Source organism: Dendropsophus ebraccatus, chromosome 2, assembly GCF_027789765.1.
Source record: "Dendropsophus ebraccatus isolate aDenEbr1 chromosome 2, aDenEbr1.pat, whole genome shotgun sequence".
Taxonomy (NCBI): Eukaryota; Metazoa; Chordata; class Amphibia; order Anura; family Hylidae; genus Dendropsophus; species Dendropsophus ebraccatus.
This window is the reverse complement of record NC_091455.1, coordinates 150,831,270-150,852,695: the sequence shown is the minus strand read 5'-3', so window position 1 is coordinate 150,852,695 and position 21,426 is coordinate 150,831,270. Positions and strand designations below refer to the sequence as shown.

Here is a 21,426-nt window from a genome sequence, read left to right as displayed (position 1 = left end):
ATGGCAGCTGGGCCTATCAAGGGCCCCCAGCTCTGCCATGTACTAGAGCCTATTTTAAGTGTTGCCTAAGGCAAGGCCTAACAGGCTTCCTGTTTACGTAGCACTTACAGACATGGTACACTGACTACACAAAATCATGTCCCACAGTGATACAAAAAATAAAGAAACAAAAAAAAATTACACAAGGTTTTAGAAAGTTGAAAAAAAAAACACCACAAACTCTAATTCTCCCCTGCATAATGTTTTATTATGGAACAAAACAGAATAAAAAGTTTACTTAACCCTTAGGCGACCCTGTGCAGCATGTAGTCCGGGACTGCGGCTATTAGCGGGCACGGTCCGATCGCCGTGCCCGCTAATAAAGTAATCGGATGCAAGGATGTTGTCCCGGAGGAGCGATTCACACATCCTCCTCTGTCCGGGCTCAGCGCTGTAATGGTGCTAATCCCGGCTCAGCACTCGATTGCTTCCGGCTGCAGTAACCAGAAACAATCAAAGTGCCTATCTCATCGATCTATCCTGTATTAGTATCAATGAGAGATCAGAGTACTTATACTAGAAGTCCCCTAGGGCGGCTTCTAGTATAAGTGTAAGAGTATAAAAAAAAAAAGTGTTGTTATCAAAAAAAGTTTGAATCACCCCCCTTTTTCCATGTTGTGACTAAAAATAAATAAATAAACATGTTTGTTATCGCCGCGTGCGTAATTCCTGATCTTGCACGGTAAATGGCGTAAGCGTAAAAAAAATCCCAAAGTGCAATATTGCGCATTTTTGGTCGCATCAAATCCAGAAAAATTGTAATAAACATACGCAATCAATGGGAATAGAGCGATTTTAATGAACATATATTTGTTACCAATGGTTTGAATTTTTACAGGCCATCACATAAAATAAAAGTTATACATGTTACATATCGTTGTAATCGTAACGCCTTGAGGAACATTTATAACATCTCAGTTTTACCCCAGGGCGAGCGGCGTAAAAACTAAAAAAAAAACAAATAAAAGAAATGCGTTTTTTTTTTTTTTTTTAAATTTTACCACACATTTAATTTTTTTCTGGTTTCGCAGTGTACTTTATGCAAAAATTCCACCTGTCTTTGCAAAGTACAATTAGTGGCGCAAATAATAAGGGCTCATGTGGGTTTCTAGGTGAAAAAATGCAAGTCCTATGGCCTTAAAAGGGAGGAAAAGGAGGAAAAAACGAAAATGCAAAAATTTTAATTCGCCCGTTTCTGTAAGGGTTAAAGTGTAACTATAATTTAAGTTGCCAAAAAAATGAAATTCCTTAAATAAAAAGACCACGTGTTACCCTTTAAAAAGAGCCCTAAACTGAGTTGGTAGTGTGTGCTCTTGTTGAGATATCCCCATTTGTTTGGCTCAGAAGAATGTGGGCGTTGCCTCCTCCCTCATCTCCCTCATCTCCCTGGCTGGGACCCTCCATTCACTGACCAGCACCTTAGCAGATGGTATCACACACAGTGGGATCAGAAAGAGCCCCATCATACAGTATGACTCAGTAAGATTAGATACAGAGCCACAGCAGATGGTATCACACACAGTGGGATTAGATACAGTCATCTGCTCTCATAACACTGTAGGATAATGTTAGCCATGGAGGTGGGGGCACCTGCTACAGACATCTGATTGTTATATGTAGTTAGTGTTATATGTACTATGGAAGGACTACAGCTGTGTTGTGCTGGGACTTGTAGTCCTCCCCTCAGTGACTCACCCACTCTCCCTCATGCAGTACATTGGAGTCATGGCTGGCATGTCCCCTCTGGTTGAAGCACTGGGTACTTGTCCCTCCATCCAGCTCCTCCCCTGTGAGGGGAGGGGGGGAGAACGTGCTGCTAGGAAGTGTGGGAGGAGGTTTTGTTTCTCTCTGTGTCAGGGCTGTTATCTGATGCTGCTGTCAGAGTTGGTACACTCAGCAAGGATTCCCAGGGAGGGGCGTGTTCAGAAGGAATGCAGAAATAACACAGGCAGACAGAGAGCTGACAGGACATTCAGCTTCATGTATTTAAAAAACTGTTCATTTTTAGCTTATTAATGTATATTGCAAAAATTCTTATCATGACTAAAGATGAGCGGAACTTTCGGACTTTTGGTCCGACGGCATCTTCGCTCAATTACTATGCCTGCGATCCCGGGTGCATAGTTGTGCTACTGGGAATCTGCGGCCGGGATCTTCCAGGGAGTTCAAGATACATTCCCTGGAAATCCAGGGAATGTATCTTGAATTCCCTGAAGATCCTGCCCGCAAATTCCCGGGATCGCAACTGTGCACCCGGGAATTGCATAGTAATTGAGCGAAGATGCCGTCGGACCAAAAGTCTGACAGTTCACTCATCCCTAATCATGACCTAAGCTAACTAAAACTAAATGGTCAAAATATTTTATAGTTTACGCTTTATTGGTGTTTTTGCATCCCTAATCATCCATACTAAAAAATTAACCCTGTATTCAAAGAGGACCTGTCACCCCCTGTGCCGGGGTGACAGGTTCCCAACCCCCTGTTAGATCCCCCTATACTTACCCCATTGCGCCGGGTCTCCCTTCCTGAGCCGGTCGGGTGACTTCGGGAGATTTCATCGCCCAAAGCCCAGCGTGCGCGCTTACAGGAGAGTCAGATGCTCATAGAGAATGAATGGGGAGTCCGATGCTCCGTCATTCTCTATGGGCATCGGACTCTCCTGTGAGCGATTGCGCCGGGCTTCGGGCGCCGAAATCTCAGTCACCCGACCGGCTCAGGAAGCGGGACCTGGCGCAATGGGGTAAGTATAGGGGGATCTAACAGGGGGTTGGAAGCCTGTCACCCCGGCACGGGAGGTGACAGGTTTCCTTTAAGCCATTTGTTGAACAGTGTAAAACAACGCCAAAGGACAGTTCCAAAATAGCTATTTTTGTTCAACCTATGTACTTAAAACAAAGAATAAAAAGATATTAACCCTGTGGTGTATAGTGATGTGCAGTGTCTTAAAGCACTAGGTTTGTCATGACCAGTGATGGCGCCAGTCTCGGCAGTCAGATGCCGCAAGACAGTACTCACCATAGTATCTAAAGGGGAAGGGGGGAGTGGACAAATCATGGCTGGGTCTCACAGTTTAACTTTCAGTGTAACACTGACATTGTATAGTATATAGCAGTAGAATAAAACAATCAAAAGGTATCACAGGTAATAATAATAAGTACAGCTTGTTCTGCAAAAAAAAAAAACCTTTAAACAACAATTATAGCTGCCAGAATATGGTGGCAAAAAAAAGTTTAGTTTTTATTTTTAAAGTTGTACTAAGAAAAGGAAAAAAAAAAACAATTAAAAAATATACTGTTTACAGACTAAGTATTACCATAATCGCACTTACATTCAGAATAAAGTTAAAATTTATTCGATATATAAGAACAATGATCGGCGCTGCACTGACACAAAGTATCAGTGTCCTATACATGGAATAAATTGTACTCAATTATATAGGTATTTGGCTCATGTTTTGGATTACTGCGCCAGACATGTGAGGTTTCCTGGTTGTTCTAGTCTGATTAATCCATACACTGTAGACGAGTGGTGGTAGTGGTCTGGGCCATGGTCTGGCAGTGGATCATATGTTGTTCCCTCATACAAGTTATATGTAGAGTTGTACCTACATAGGAGAACTATGAAGAAAAAGCATTTGCACAAAAAGGTAGCACATCAAGAAAAAAAATCTTTATTTGAATAGCCAAACAATACACAAAATATATACAAAACACATTCCTGAGGAAGCTGGGTACGGCGGAATGCGTGGGGTGTTTTCGCTGCTCCCACCGGACCAATCCTTTCATCTACTGGACTGCACATGGTGATATTGTTTTCAGTACACTTTTTATTTTCATTATTAGTCACTGCATTACCCATTATTTTTGTAATAGTTTGGGGGATTTTTTTCTTGCATTTTACTCATGTGCTGTGTCCAGGGTCAGGTAGGGTGTTGAGTCCGGGCTGGGACGCCAGCCGGACCATGAATGACATTTTAGTGTTTTTAATGTTGAGTGGCATTTAGGACTTGTCTCCCTAGGTTTATTGCTCCTTTGTATATATATTTTGTGTATTGTTTTTTTTTTCTTGATGTGCTACCTTTTTGTGCATATGCTTTTTCTTCATAGTCCTTCTGTGTTTCTTATATGCATTGGTTTAGCACTCAGGTTATAGGGTGATGCCCACTATACTCTCTGGTTTGGCGTACCTACATAGAAGCACAACTATATAAGGTTTGTGCTTCGCTGGTCGGATGTTTGATATAGATTTTGTTGATCCATAGACTATGTTAAACTAGATTGAGCCTTTTGTTTTTGTGTTTTGTGTTCCTCTTCTATCATAGGATACACAAGTGATTAGTGAGTAACAGCAACTAATCATGAAAATGGGGGTCCTGAATGCTTCTTTTGGGAAAGGAACCAGTAAGTACACTGGACAGGGGCTTTATTAACATACTATGGGACTGGTCAAGACAGTCAGGAACTGTATTCTAGAATCTTATCTGGTATCCTTGTCAGACCCCTTGAATGGACTGCTGCTTTACTCATACAAGGGTACTCAGGACCCCCATACTTGTTATTGGTGGGGATACAGCAGTAGAATCCCCATCGATCACTTATTGCCTATCATGTAGATGGGTGGTAATTGTAGTCTTGGGATAGACCCTCTGAGCAAAACAGTAAAAAGTGGTAAAAATTTAGAAAGCAACACAATATTGCTATCTCACTAATAGGCCTGAACAAAACAAATTGCAGTGATCTGAATATTTGGATTAAAATCAGAAGTTGGTCTCTGTGTTGTTCGTTTCCATCCCTGGCTTTGGCTAAAAATACTGACCAAAATACCATGTAGGAATCTCATCTAAATCTATGCATGCCATACTTTACTTTCCCTGTATGTGTGTCGGGGCACAATAAGCCACTAAAACAAAGAATCACTGCTGGCTTAATAAAAATGGGCAGTAATAAATTTAGTATGATATTGCCCATATTGGAGAGTTTTATAAACAGAACAGGTGGCATTTCTGAGCCTCATTTTTAACCCCTTCCCCCAATATGACGTCCAGGGACGTCATGAAAAGCAGTGGCAGAATGCATCATGACGTCCCTGGACGTCATGCTTTCCCTGCCTCCCCCCTCTGTCCCTGGGTGAGATCGGGCAGCAGGAGGAGGCTGTGTCACACAGCATCCTCCTGCTGCCACTGCCCGGAGGGGAGCCGCGCTCCCCCCCGGGCAGTTAACCCCATAAACGCCGCGGTCAATGCGACCGCAGCGTCTATGGGGAGATTCAGTGTCCCCCGCCGATCGGGCGGCGGGGGGAGGCTGCAGAACGCTGCCTCCCCCCACCGCCACTAACAGTGTGTCCCCCGGCCCACCTCCCCTCGTCCTCCGATACCGGCGGATCGCCGCTACTACCTCTTTAGCGGCGATCCGCCGGTACCGGGCATTACCGGCGCCACCGATAGCTTTCATCTCCCCCCACCGTGAATCCACGGTGGGGGGAGATGAAAAATGTCCCCTCAGACCCCAGATCAGCCCCCCGATCAGACCCCAGATCCCCGTACCCGGGCGGCCATCAGATCCAAGATGGCCGCCCCCATCCCTGCGATGTTTGTTCGCAGGGATGGATATAAAATAATGATCAAAGCCCCATGCTCTCCGCCACCGGAGGTAGCGGAGAGCATGGGGCAGTGATCGGGGACCCCCCCGTGTGGTCCCGGAGCAGGCGATCGGCGGTATATACTATATACCGCCGATCGCCTGTTCCCAGTGCTGCCGGCACTTTTTATCCCCTGTCACCATAAATCATTGGTGACAGGAGATAAAAAGTGTCACCGTGCCCCCCCCCAAGTCGCCCCCCACCCCCCCAGTCACCCCCGTCCCCCAGTCACCCCCCCTTCCCCACATACGTTACCTGATCCACGGAGCTCCGTCCTCCTCGACGTCCAGGCTGATTCTGAAGTGCGCATGCGCTCCAGAAGCAGTTAGCTCTGAAAATTTAAAGTGACAGAGACCAATTTGGTCTCTGTCACTGAACTATGATTACTGTGATAGAAAATATCACAGTAACCATAGTAATACAGTGATAATTAATGTATAAAGTACAAAAAGTGAAAAACATACAAAAAAATAAAACACACACTTTTTATTATAGTAATAATTGCAGTTTACTCCCAGATTACCCCTAACCACCGCACGTTGCCCATAACCACCGCACATTGCCCATAACCACCGCACGTTGCCCATAACCACCGCACGTTGCCACTAACCACCGCACGTTGCCACTAACCACCGCACGTTGCCACTAACCACCGCACGTTGCCACTAACCACCGCACGTTGCCACTAACCACCGCACGTTGCCCATAACCACCGCACGTTGCCACTAACCACCGCACGTTGCCACTAACCACCGCACGTTGCCCATAACCACCGCACGTTGCCACTAACCACCGCACGTTGCCACTAACCACCGCACGTTGCCCATAACCACCGCACGTTGCCCGTAACCACCGCACGTTGCCTGTAACCACTGCACGTTGCCTCTAACTCACACACGTTGCCAGTGACCCCCTCCAGATTGCCGTAACCACCCAAAATTACATGTACCCACCCCTGATTACCTATAAGCACTTCCGTTTATCCGTAACCACCGCAGATTGTCTGTAACCCCCCCAGGTTGCCCCTAATCACATGTAATTCCCCCCAGATTGCCTCTGACCACCGCACGTTGCCTCTGACCACCGCACGTTGCCCCCGACCACCATACGTTGCCTCTGACCACCGCACGTTGCCCCCGACCACCACACGTTGCCCCCGACCACCACACGTTGCCCCCGACCACCACACGTTGCCCCCGACCATCACACGTTGCCCCCGACCACCACACGTTGCTTCCGACCACCACACGTTGCCTCCGACCACCGCACGTTGCCCCCGACCACCGCACGTTGCCCCCGACCACCACACGTTGCCCCCGACCACCGCACGTTGCCCCCGACCACCGCACGTTGCCCCCGACCACCGCACGTTGCCCCCGACCACCACACGTTGCCCCCGACCACCGCACGTTGCCCCCGACCACCGCACGTTACAGGTTCCCATCCCAGATTACCTATAAGCACTTCAGTTTATCCGTAACCACCCCACGTTGCCCGTAACCACCCCACGTTGTCTGTAACCACCCCAGATTACCTGTAACCACCTCAGGTTGCCCGTAACCACCGCAGATTATCCGTAACCACCCCACATTACCTGTAGTCTCATTTTTTTTTTGTATTTTAGTAACTGCGCTATTCTAATAACCATTACTAGCTGCGGTTTTGCTCCAGCAAATTGGCGCTCCCTTCCTTCTGAGCCCCGCTGTGTGCCCATACAGTGGTTTATGCCCCCATATGGGGTACCGTTGTACTCAGGAGAACCTGCGTTACAGATTTTGGGGTACATTTTTTCTCCCATTCCTCGTGAAATTGAGAAATTTTAAACTAAACGAACATATATTGGAAAAAATTCGAGTTTTTCATTTTTACTGTCTTATGTTGAATACTTTCCTCTAATACCTGTGCGGTCAAACCGCTCACTGCACCCCAAGATGAATTCTTTGAGGGGTGTACTTTCCTAAATGGGGTGACTTTTGGGGGGGTTCTCTTCTGCGGACACTACAGGGGCTCAGCAAACGCACCTGGGGCTCAGAAACTTCTTCGGAAAAATCTGCACTGAAAATGCTAATTGGCGCTCCTTCCCTTCTGAGCCCGGCTGGGTGCCCATACAGTGGTTTATGCCCACATATGGGGTACCGTTCTACTCAGGGGAACCTGCGTTACAGATTTGGGCATGCAGCTTCTCCCCTGTTCCTAGTGAAATTGAGAAATTTCAAACTAAACAAACATATTATTGGAAAAATTCAAGTTTTTCAATTTTACTGTCTTATTTTGAATACTTTCCTCTAATACCTGTGGGGTCAAAATGGTCAACACACCCCAAGATGAATTCTTTGAGGGGTGCACTTTCCAAAATGGGGTGACTTATGGGGGGGTTTCTCTCTGCTGACACTACAGGGGCACTACAAACGCACCTGGCGCTCAGAAACTTCTTCAGCAAAATCTGAACTGAAAATGCTAATTGGCGCTCCCTTCCTTCTGAGCCCTCCTGTGTGCCCATACAGTGGTTTATGCCCCCATATGGGGTACCGTTGTACTCAGGAGAACCTGCGTTACAAATTTTGGGGTGCGGATTCTCTCATGTTCCTTGTGAAATTGAGAAATTTTAAACTAAACGAACATATTATTGGAAAAATTCGAGTTTTTCATTTTTACTGTCTAATTTTAAATACTTTCCTCTAATACCTGTGGGGTCAAAATGGTCACCACACCCCAAGATGAATTCTTTGAGGGGTGCACTTTCCAAAATGAGGTGACTTATGGGGGGGTTCTCTTCTGCGGACACTACAGGGGCACTACAAACGCACCTGGCGCTCAGAAACTTCTTCAGCAAAATCTGAACTGAAAATGCTAATTGGCGCTCCTTCCCTTCTGAGCCCCGCTGTGTGCCCATACAGTGGTTTACGCCCACATATGAGGTACCGTTGTACTCAAGAGAACCTGTGTTACAAATTGTGGGGTGCAGATTCTCTCATGTTCCTTTTGGAAAGGAGAAACTTTAATCTAAACATATATATTATTGGAAAATTAAAATTTTCGATTTCTTTAAGGCCTAATTGTGAATACTTTCCTCCAGCCCCTGTAGGGTTAAAATGCTCATTATACCCCTAGATTAATTCTTTAAGGTGTCTAGTTTCCAAAATGGGGTCACTTATGGGGTTTTACAGCATACAAGCCTCCTAAATCAACTTAAAAAAAGAACTGGTCCCTAAAAAAAAATCAGTTTTGGAAACTTTCACAAAATGTGATTTGCTAATAAATTTCTAAGCCCCATAACAGCCTAAAAAAGTAAAATATGTTTCCCAAATTATGCCAGAATAAAGAGGACATATTGGTAATGTGATTTAGTAACTAATTTATGTGCTATGACTTCCTTTTTTAGAAGCAGAGAATTTCAGAAGTTCATAAAATGCAAAATTTTAAAATTTTTCATGATATTTTGATGTTTTTCACAAAAAACACACAAAGTAGTGACCAAATTTTGCCACTAATATAAAGTGCCATATGTGACAAAAAAAAACAATCTCAGAATCGCTAGCATACGTTAAAGCATCACTGAGCTATAAGAGCATAAAGTGAGACAGGTCAGATTTTAAAAAATGAGCCTGGTCATTAAGGCCAAAACAGGCTGCGGAGGCAAGGGGTTAAAACCGAAGAATAATATGAAAAAAAAATAAAAATACAGAACTGAACACATCCTCATCATAAACAACCAAGGTTTGTTGGAGAGAATATTACATATTACTCATTGACCTACAATTATCTTAATCATATGGTAGATCCAGGTTAGTTTAGCTGAGAGAGCATTTAATGAGCTTTAATTGAATGCTGCATTGAATAGTCAGTCTCTAATGACCCTTTTGTTCTAACACTTTTTCTGCCAGTGAGGCATAATGTAGGCTTGGTGAGGGTTTGGATGGCATTAAATTATAGCCTTTGTGTCTGCAGCTGTGCTTGACCAATGGAAATTTGGTGTGATTTTCTATCATGTATACTGAATTCTTCACTTTAAATTATAACATTAAGCCTAGTTTCTTGTTCTCAATTATCTTGGTTTCAACTATAAAGGGTCATAAAGACACTGACCAGGCAAATCCTACAGAATTTCTGCTTGTTTTACAGCAATAAAATAATTGCATTACTGTCTTATAAGTTTTTCTCATGATTGAGTTATTATGTGCTTTATATTAAACATAGGTTATAGTACACAGTAATGGAATACACTGGTATACAATAATCTGAGGTGAGTGTATTTTTAACTCACACATCTTAGGCCCTAGGTCTCTTCCTGTCCCATGCCCCATGAAGCAAATAATTGTATTTTTGCTCTCCTGAAGCATCTGACTGAATTCCTGATGAAACATATCCATATCTATTTATACCATGTTTGCTTTCCTTTGCTGCCTTAGAGGGAGAGCAATGAGTATGTAAGAACATAATGATGATTTGGAGATTCTGAATATACTGATATGTTAAATGTAAATTGACATGTGCGTTCATCAAAAGAATATGTGGCTGTTTCAGGAGTTGTACTGAAAAATAGGAGACATAAAAATTGTAGTCAAGAATATCATACAAAAACAACAAATCTGTTGTTATAACAAGACCTTAAATAGCGTCTAAAAAGTTCTATAATGAAATTGATTCAAGACTGCACTTTTTGTGGGTCAGAGAAGAAGAGGTAGTTGAAGTAATTTCTATAAGATTTAGGCTAGGTTCACACCAGCTTTTAGCCCTCCACAACAATTCAGTGTCAAACTAGCAGATCAGTCAAACTCCCCATTTATTTCAATGGGTTTTTATTGTGCTCTTCAAAATGTAAAAAACATCAGCTCACTGTTCACATTTGTCCAGTAAATATGGTACACCCGAGCAGGAGCAACGCGGATATATAATGTGGGCCGCCACCCGGAAAGTCCAAAGTAAAAATGTTCAGTTCACAGCTCCGTAAAAAAATTGGATTTTTATTTAGATATCATGTTAAAAATACTGGTAACAAAAAATGGTAAAACCACGCTATGTTCACACAACATCAAAAATAGAGAAAAGGCGGCCGATTTTGATATTTAAAAAAAATCTGTTATTGCTGTGATTTAACTGACTGCAGGGCAATGCATTGAAGTCAATAGGAATACGGACGTCCTATGCACACAATGTATTGAATAACAGACGTTTTTACCATGAATGACAAAATAATGAACATGATCATTATTTTCGGACGTCTTTTGCAAACAGCTGACGCTTTTTATTAGTTGGAATATTTAATTAAAACACCTAAAATCCAGCCCCCAGTCATATATTAAAATGTTGTCCCTGTACAACTGCTGTATTATTAAGCGTAAGAGTAAATACGTACGCCTTAGGGTCCATTTACACAGAAAGATTATCTGACAGACAAAGATTTGAAGCCAAAGCCAGGAATGGATTTATAGTCTGTTTCTGTAACCCCTAAACAGTGCATTTATGGGTAGTATCAAAACAGTGTGTCAAATTTAACATTATCATATCTCCAAGTATTTGTATTCTTGTGATTTCTTTTTTCCTCAGGTTTAATGTCTTGCCTCTATTTAATTCAGCTGAATGTGGCTCTTGACTACTATTCCTTTATTGTGGCTCACAAGGAGCATATCTGCTTTATAACAAGCTGGCCGATAATGGTTTAGTGTAATAGCACCTGTTGGCTGATGTCTGATCATGGTCTAACATGTTGAAAGAGTACAATTTGTGAAGCGACGGACTGCATTGCGTTGCTCTGTGTTATGCTGCTGACTTCAATAGGGTGCACGGACGATCTAAGGATCAGGTCAGCTCTAGCTTTCCCCTCAATTTTGTGTCGTGTAATATGACCTTTAAAATAGCCGTCTGCAGAAGCAAAAAATGCCACACCTATATATCCAAGAGCACACTTTAGAATTAATATATGCAGCTATGCATATATGCAGAAAGTGTCAATATTTGTTAATTAATAATTTATTAATAGATTTACTCACCTGATTCTTGTTGATCGTATTGAAGATAAACAGGATCGATTTTGAAGGCACCGATTAAATCAGATCTTTTTTTTACCCTGATTTATAAAGTGAGATTAGATAGTAAGGAATCATGCTGTGATCTAAATCCACTACAAAGTGCGTTGTTGCAGAAATACAATAAAAAAGCCCTAAATGCTTTCATGTGAAATTCCACATTCCCTTGAATACCATTTTGTTTTTAAATTTAAATGGCCTAAAGCATTTGTTAATTTTTTCTTATATCTTTAGAGTGGTGAGTTATTTTTTTTTTACTGATGTGCAGCTTTATATTCCCTGCAGAGGTACAAATGTAACCCTTCCCGACATCTGACATATACATATGGCATTTTAAGAAATCCGTCCCTCAAACAGTGTGAAGCAATGATGATGCAGTCTCAGGAGCAGAACCCTCACCTAACACTGCTGCAATGGCTTGGATAACTAAATTCTGTCTGTTCAACCTGTCATGCCCATTATTAATCACAACATCTAGGTGGTTAGACTGAGGGAGGAGGCTTACAATTAGGCCCCGTTCACACAGAGCAAGAGGGGGGGAATGCCATTAACCTCCGTGTCATAATGACATTCTATGGGAGGCGCGCGCCACGCATCGCTCAGCGTCTCTGAGCGCTGAAGAATAAACATGTTCATTCTTCAGCTCCGAGAGATGCAGTGCACGCCTTCCATAGAGTGTCATTATGACACGGAGGCTAACGGCATTCCCCCCCTCTTGCTCTGTGTGAAGTCTTATGTATCCCAGGCCATCTCAGCGCTCACAGAGAGAAGACAGTCATGTGATTCATAGACACATTGAGGTATGACTCTCTGAACTGGCTGGCATTCCTGTGTTTAGTCTGTTTGTTACAAATAGCCAAAGTCAGAAAATCTGCTTTCAGGAGACTGGACCTGGATTTCTGGTAAGTTCAGTTTATGTTTGTTCAGTTTATGTTTTGTTATGTTACAGCATAACAAAAAAATAATAAATGTTTATTGCAAACTTGCTTTATATCACATCTACTCTTGACTTTGAAAGTTATAACGGCACTGACACTTTAAAGAAGCAGTTAACAAAAAAACTTTTATTGCCCCCCCGGGTAGCAGCTGGCATATATGCTCACCACAGCAGATCGGTGTCCTGCGGCGCAGCTTCGTTCCGGTCCCGCGGCGCCATTCAAATCCGGCGCGCGCTCACATCTGTTTTTTCTGCGACTTCTCTTCTCTGTCCTGTCATTATACGCCGGATCTCACATGCTTCCATGCATTCTCTATGGAAGTGCGTGATTTCTGGCGTTCAATTACAAAGCAGAGAAGAGGAGTCACTGCAGAGGCAGATGTGAGCGGGACCGGATTGAAGCCGCGCCACTGGACATCAATCAGCTGTGGTGAGTATACGCGCCAGCGGCTACCCGGGGGGGGGGGGGCAATAAAAGTTTTTTGTGAACTGCTTCTTTAAGCCCCAGTGGTGAAAATGGTGAAAAGATTTTAGGAATATTTTATTATATAGATAAAAAAAAATAGAAAATTTGAAAAAGTCACCAAAAATTCTTGCAAATATGTTTACTTATTTCAATTATCATAAAAATAAGATATGTTTTTTAGGTGTACTGACTATTTTTAAATGATCTTTGTCAGAGATGTGTTATATTTGTCTGTTACCCTATTGTTACTTACCAGAATGCAGAACAGTCAAAGTTGACCAGAAGCCACTTATGAGGATTAAAGTTAAAGGAGTCTGCAAACTAAATTGATGAGAACATTTGTTAGCTATAGTTAAAAGAACTTCGCAACTTAACTTAGGCTGGGTTCACACTATGTATATTTCAGTCAGTATTGTGGTCCTCATATTGCAACCAAAACCAGGAGTGGATTAAAAACACAGAAAGAATCTGTTCACACAAAGTTGAAATTGAGTGGATGGCCGCCATATAACAGTAAATAACTGCCATTATTTCAATATAACAGCCGTTGTTTTACAATAACAGCAAATATTTGCCATTAAATGGCGGCCATCCACTTAATTTCAACATTGTGTGAACAGAGCCTTTCTGTGTTTTTAATCCACTCCTGGTTTTGGTTGCAATATGAGGGCCACAATACTGACTGAAATTTACGTAGTGTGAACCCAGCATTAGTAAAGTAGTAGTGACTGGAAAGCTACTGAATTGACAGATAATCTGGATTCATTATCTGCCATAGATGCATCAATTTCCTTCAGTAACCAATACATTTAATTAAAAATGATCAGGAAATTGCAGCTGTCTATTTCATCAGAATATAATGTTCTTTTTATATCGTCACCATGAGAGTTATCTGTTTTATTGCCTCGGGTCTTTTCATTGCCGCATTTGCTTTTACCATGACAAAACATCTATGCTTATCAGACAATCTAACGCTTACTCAGGATATTAAAGTTTTATATTACCAAACACACAATGTGGTACTGCAAGATAAACCAAACAGGATTTATATTGATTGCTATGGAAGACTGCATTATTTGTGCTGGGTACTGCCACATGGGCAAAGCCATATTTGATTTAAAAAAAAAAAAAAAGGGTTCCAATAAATGAAATGTAATAGACAGATCAATTACTAATGTACATTATGTCTAGTATCTGCACTTTCTCCTCACTTTTTAGCTGCTCTAGAAGAGCATATTATGTACATCTCATCTCCATTTTTCATCTTTTCTTTCTATGTTTGCATTTTTACATTTTGCCTCAAAATGGCGATATTGGGTCTGGGGTTTTTATAGGAGTTGTATATGAATATTGATTCATGAAAAATACTATAACACTGTTCTTTTGTTTTTCTTTCTGCTACATGTACAATAGAGACTGACAGAAATAATAGCACTGTAGGCCCAGGGAATTGGTTACGGGAACCAGCTATCATTCACAGCTTTTTTTTTTACAGTGTAATGCTAAAAACACTTAAACACCAGTCTAAATGCACTTCACAACCAAAAATGATTTCTGCAAAATTTCACCTGAGGGTGGGTTCACACATCCGCTGCAATTCCCTTACTGTCAGTTTCAATAGGATTACATACGGCGGCTGCCCGGTGAATACTTTACTGGTCCACGCAACGGTTTGCTTCTGGGGCTCCCGGCATCCTGACATCCCACTCAACCAATCAGTGGCTGCAGCAGGAAAATGCAGGAGCCCCAGAAGCAGGAGCGTGGACCGGTAATGTATTCACCGGGCCGCTGCGGGTTAAGGGCAGAAAATCCTGCTGCGATCTCGAAGCGTTAAATCCACTGGGATTCTGCTATGTGAGAACCCACCCTAAAAATGGAGCTTATCCCCTTCTGAGCCTTCTGTATTCTCAAATCTGGAGTTTATGGTCACATATGGGGTACATCTTTACTTATGAGAAACAATGTAACATATTTTGGGGTATTTATATCCATGTACTCTTTGTGCAAATTTGAAATTTTGGGGCAAAAATTTATTTTTATTGGAGAAAATGTAAATTCCCCCAGAGAATGTCAAAACTTAAAAAAAATACACATTTTTGCAAAATTTGAGTGATCGCTAGAGGTATCAACCTAGAAAAACCATGGGGAAGATTTATCAAAGCATGTAAAATTTAGACTGATGCAAACTGCCCGCAGCAACCAATCACTGCTCAGCTTCCAGCTCTGGTGAAAGAAAAGAGGAGCTGTGGGCAGTTTGCACCAATCAAAATTTTACACCCTTTGATAAATAAAAAAAAAAATCTCAGAATTACTTGGATGAATGAAAGAATCATAAAGTTATTAACACAAAATAAGACATGTCAGAATTTAAAAAAATGGGCCTTGATTATTAAAGCAAAAATGTGCATGGTTGCTAAGGGGTTAACAGAATGTACTCACCTCCACACCTTTCATAAGATACCTGAATTCTGGACAAATAAAGGCACTTCCTGCATATGCAGCATCAACATGAAGCCATATATTTTCTGTGTTACCTGTAGGTGAAAAACTGCTGATACATAACCACATACTAAATATTGGATATGTCTAACTGGGTAACTTGTATACATAAAGGTATTTTTTTCACAGGCTATAAACACCTCATGATACTTCTGTTGTTTTGAAGCACAAATCACAAGCAAAAAACAACAGCTTTAGAATATGTTCACACACAGGTGTTTATATTGGACAGCTGTCATTTAACAGCAAATAACAGACACAGTTATAAAATAATAACATCCGTTATTTTCCATTAAAGGAAAAGTCCGGCGGGGGAGGCGGGCTGGAGGAATAATTTTGGTCTGGGGGGGGGGGGGAAACACAATAAAGAAGTTATATTTACTGTCCCGTGACTGCACGTCATTCGCTGCAGTCACTGATTGGTTGAATATGCTAAATCCCACCCTTCAGTGATGTTGCAGCTGGTTTGTGACGTATCTCGCAGCCGGGAGAAAGTGACATCCGGTGGGGTACAGGAGCCCGACGATGCAGCACAGGCACGAGATCCGGTAAGCATGTTCTTTGTTATTTTTCCCCCACCCCCTGACCAATATAAATTTTCACTCCCCCCAGCGGACCTCTTCTTTAAATGATGGGTGTCCAATTAAACATGCTGTAATTTTGTCAGTGTGGGAACATAGCTTTGTTGTGATTTTCCGAAACTGTAATAAAAATATTATTCTGCAGCCTGTGAACAATGCTTACCTAAAGTAAACACGGCAAGCAACATTCATGTAATCTTAATTACTATTTTAAAGACTGAGGCCAATAATACTAATATTTATTTGTATAGCGCCAACAGATTCCGAAGGCCAAATGACATCCATCAAAAAAAGAGTGCATGTGGGCAGAATTAGAAGTACTGTGGATTTAAGGCTGGGTTGACACTGCGTTTTTGCAATCCGTTTTTTCATCCGTTTTTTGCAAAAAAAAAACGGATGAAAAAAACGGATGCATTTGTGTGCAGCCGTTTTGATCCATTTTTCCATTGACTTCCATTGTAAAAAAAAAAAGTGGTGTCGGCTACCTTTTTTTGTCCGTTTTGATCCGTTTTTTTTTTATAATGGAAGTTAATGGAAAAACGGATCAAAACGGATGCACACAAATGCATCCCTTTTTTTCATCCGTTTTTTGCAAAAAACGGATGAAAAAAGCGTATTGCAAAAACGCAGTGAGAACCCAGCCTAAGCAATAGATTTGCACAGGTAATATCTACAAATCAGTAGCTTTACAACTTTACAAATGTCATTTACATGCTGGAGAATTTTTCTACATGGAAATTGAAGAGTGAAATTTTACATTTGCAGCACATTAATATGTCACATAATGGATGCATAATTGTGCTCAATGGAAGTCATTGGGATCTGCAGCAAAATCCACAGGGAGTGAAAATTGTGTTTATTGTTGGGATTTCCCTTTGTGAACCCAAACAGCTGATCATGAAAAATTAAAAATCTATATACTCAAACCTGCTGCTACTGGACCAAAGCTTGCCTTGTTCCCTTGCAGTTTCTGTTTATTGGATTCCAGGGAAGACGTTGCTTCTCCATACACCACAGCTGCAGCAATCACAGGTGTCAATGTGTCTTCACTGTAGCCAGATGTAAAGACAGGTGAAGGACCAGGGTAGTGTCCACACTGGCGAGTATATGGCTTTTTTCTATTTTTTTTTTTTTTTAGAAATTGCTATTAGAAATATGCACCAAAATGCTCCAGATTTAGGCTGGGTTCACACTACGTATATTTTAGTCAGTATTCTGGTCCTCATATTGCAACCAAAACCAGGAGTGGGTTAAAAACACAGAAAGGATCTGTTCACACAATGTTGAAATTGAGTGGATGGCCGCCATATAACAGTAAATAACGGCCATTATTTCAATATAACAGCCGTTGTTTTAAAATAACAGCAAATATTTGCCATTAAATGGCGGCCATCCACTCAATTTCAACATTGTGTGAACAGATCCTTTCTGTGTTTTTAATCCACTCCTGGTTTTGGTTGCAATATGAGGACCACAATACTAACTGAAATATACGTAGTGTGAACCCAGCCTTATGGTGCGTTTACACAGACAGATTTATCTGACAGATCTTTGAAGCCAAAACCAGGAACAGACTATAAACAGGGATCAGGTCATAAAGGAAAGACTGGAATCTATCCTCTTTTCAAATCCATTCCTGGCTTTGGCTTCCAAAATCTGTCAGATAAATCTTTCTGTGTAAACGCACCATTACTGTGGAGTTGTCTGTGAATTCCCTGTAGTTCCTGAGTCAGGTGTGCTTTGAAATTTTCCCTCAGGTTAGTTTCAGATGCGTGTGATATGTCCTGTGCTGACAGCAAATCTACTGACCTGAACTGACAGCATCACAGCAATTTACGATGCAGTAAATTTAAGTCCAGCCCTACAAAAACATGGCCACTTTCTTTCAGATACAGCACTACTCTTGTCTGCTTGTCAGGTGTGGTATGTAATTAAGCTTTATTCACTAAGTTACAAAACCTACACCCAAACTGGAGACAAGTTTGGGTGAAGGAAGAAAGCGGTCATGATTTTGTAGCACCGAATAATGGTGCGTTTACACGAAACGATAATTGGCCCGATCGTACGATTAACGATGACGGAGTAACGATTTTTTTTTCATAACGATCAGCGTTTAGACAGTACAATATATCATACGGAAAATCGTTTTGCGATCGCTTAAGCCTATCTCGCACATTGGTTAAATCGGCGAACGACTGTTCACACGGAACGATCTGCAAATTTTTTGCGAACGACTATTTGATAACATGTTGTATGATCAAAATGAACGATTTCTCATTCGTCGTTTGATCGTTCGCTGCGTTTACACATACGATTATCGTTGGAATTCGATAATTATCGCGCTGATTCGCACTATAATCGTTATGTGTAAACGCACCTTAACCCCTTTATAGAGTGCATTCAGTGTAGCTGTATGAAAGGTTTTAGGGTACAAATACACACGGCATATACGCTCCGTATTTACTGCTGCGATATGCAGCAGATACGCAGCAGATTAGATCTAAATAACTGAACACAGTATCAAATCTGCTGCGTATCTGCTGCGTATCTGCTGTGTGTGTTTGTACCCATACTTTCAGCTTTTCTGCAGATACACTATTGGATTTTTAAAGTTATAGAATTATCCAAACAGTGCATGTGGGAGGGCAATTTTTTGTTCTAATTGTTCTAATTATTGAGCTAGTTAGTTAACACTTGCTATTAGGAAGGGCTTTTTTCCATTTTAGGGTAGGCCGGTGTTTTTACTCTCATCTAGACCAGTATAGGGAAAGAAACTTCATGTATTTATCCCTTCCTTTCATCCACATCCTTTCCTATCCCCTGGTTGAACTTGGGTTATTCGTGTGGTTCTGTCTACAGAATAGGCTTTAGTAGAACTTCATGATCCAGGTATATAGTAACAGTTTGTCCAATTTTAATAGAAGTGATTTACTCATTAATAAAAACATAATGTATAATAATATAATTGAACTGATGCTTACAAATAGGCCCCAGTTCCATTAAGTTGTCAAAAGAACATGATGGTGTTGTCCCCAAGGTGGCACATACCTGCAATAATACCAAATTACATATATATTAAAGTGTATCGGTCATTTCAAAAGATTAAAAAAAAAAAACTTTAGAAGATTGTCAACAGAAAAATACCAATGGGTCCATCTAGTCTGCCCTTAGTATTTCCCTTCTTATTATATTAGGATAGATATATGTTTATCCCAGGCAGGTTTAAATTCTGTTATTGTAGATTTACCAACCACATCTGCTGGAAGTCTGTTCCAAGCATCTACTCCTCTTTTGGTAAAGTAATATCTTCTCACATTGCTTCTGACCTTCACTGTTTTGTCACATTCAGAGTGGGGACAATGTGATTTTAATGCGCTCACTGCTGTTATTGAACTACATAGATTCCCCTCAATAGTGCATAGCTATTTGTTATTCTCTCCAATACAGGGGGAGGGAACAAAGCTGGGCTGTTTGCCATTAGTACTCGCACAAGGTCTAGCCAGCACAGCATATACTCCTTTCTTCTTTCACATGAAAGTTCTGGTGAAATGGACTAAATCTGCAACACCATCTGGGCTGATGCCTTACACAGTACACTATTAGGCAAGGTACTAGGCAAGATGCCATGTGAGCAGAAATGAAAAAAAAAAAAAGTAGCATCACTGCAACAAAGGTGAAAACACTGAACTGCTGCAGAGAAGCAAACAGGGAAGATTACATTGCAGCACTGTGGACGCTATCTACTATCTTCAGATTGCAGGCACACATCTCAGACTCTCCTGCACATAGCACATGCAATGACCAAACTTCTTTGTCTGCTCTAGACACCTAGCAGCCAATACTTTAGAGACATATTTTAGTTTGGGGATGCAACCATCTTGATAAAGTTAGGTGAACCTGATATCAAAGAATTAATTTATTTCTTGTCTGAGTGATTATTTTTACTGGCCTGTGTGTGCTTTGCTTCCAACAATATTGGAAAATGCGCCATGTAAACAAAGTAGCGCACCCATGTTAAAGTTACCACAGGCTACATCTGTATGACTGTATGGCTTCAACAACCACCCTGGTGGTCAAGATCCACACTTTAGCAACTTGTGGTGTAGAGCATAGATATGAATAAAATATACATATACAGTGTTCACCAACGTTGTGCAATGGGAAGCACAACACTCTGAAAGCTAGTAGCAATTATAGGTATCTATTCAGGGCTTAAATAACAATCCAATCCAAATATTTCTATTTTAATTGGTACAGTATGTCTACCCTCACCCACCCCTTTATTGTTCACCATCAGACCAACAACCCCTTAGTGATCAAGACAATTTTCATTTTTACACAGCATTTTTGTTATACTAATTGTACTACTTTGTAATGTTCCTCTCCACTTTCACATAAAATTTGAAACTGAAAAAAAAAAATTAAAAATTGTGAGGTGATTTTTTTTTTTGTGGTGGTGGTGGTGGTGGTGGGGGGGTGTGGATGGGAGTGAGTGGGTGGTTTTATCTTTACACCGTTCGCCATGTGGTAAAACTTACGTGTTATGTATATCTATTCTATTCCTCTCTGAACTGTGACCCTGCTGTTGCCATGAAACTGTGCAGAAACTTTCCCACAATCCCCCTTTCTACATGTGCACCTATGCCATTTACCGTGTAAGATCAGGAATGTGATAATTTTATTAGTTCTGGTGATTCCAAATATGGTTATTTTTTGTTTACATTTTTTATTTACAAATAGGAAAAGGGGTGTGATTTTAAACTTTTATTATGGGATGAATTCATTTCTAATTTAAAAAACTTTTTTTTATTTATTTTATACACTTTTGTTGTCCCCCTGGGGACTTCTATAAGCAATACCTTGATTGCTCATAGGGATGAATGTGGGACATACTGTATGTACTGCATTGATCCATTATACCAGGGCTTGATTGCTTAAGCCTGCTGCCGTAAAGCTGAAGCAATCACCGATGTTAGGCAGCCTGGGAGGTCTTGCGCTGCACCAACATTGGATCAGCTCCCTGCAATCTCCCTGCGAGGAGCTAATCTGGTCACCAGACTACCAATGAAGGTATGTGAGGGACATTTAAATGCAGCATCTTAAATGGTTAAATAGATGGCAGCCCCCAGCTCCTGATAGCAGCCAGAAGCTGCCAGGTATAGAGAGGTCTCTCATCCTGAACCATCTGTATACGCCCTTACTGGCCCTGTGACATACCTGTATGGGATGGTGCCATAAGAG

The 21,426-nt window shown here is 41.4% G+C and overlaps 1 protein-coding gene across 4 annotated transcripts in view; it reads right to left on the bottom strand.

Annotated features, from left to right (window-relative positions):
* The window catches only part of DDC (dopa decarboxylase), a 101,536-nt gene that overhangs the window by 37,035 nt on the left and 43,075 nt on the right, over window positions 1-21,426 (bottom strand). For 3 of the 4 annotated variants that reach the window (XM_069958524.1, XM_069958523.1, XM_069958525.1), the window contains exons 7-10: window positions 19,167-19,233; window positions 15,545-15,639; window positions 13,359-13,426; window positions 11,667-11,743 (exon numbers count right to left, since the gene is read on the bottom strand). In XM_069958524.1, coding sequence (XP_069814625.1) covers window positions 11,667-11,743; window positions 13,359-13,426; window positions 15,545-15,639; window positions 19,167-19,233 — 307 coding nt within the window. Of the gene's footprint in view, window positions 1-9,346; window positions 10,209-11,666; window positions 11,744-13,358; window positions 13,427-15,544; window positions 15,640-19,166; window positions 19,234-21,426 lie in introns of those variants that run through there. The other variant, XM_069958526.1, reaches the window with a different exon arrangement.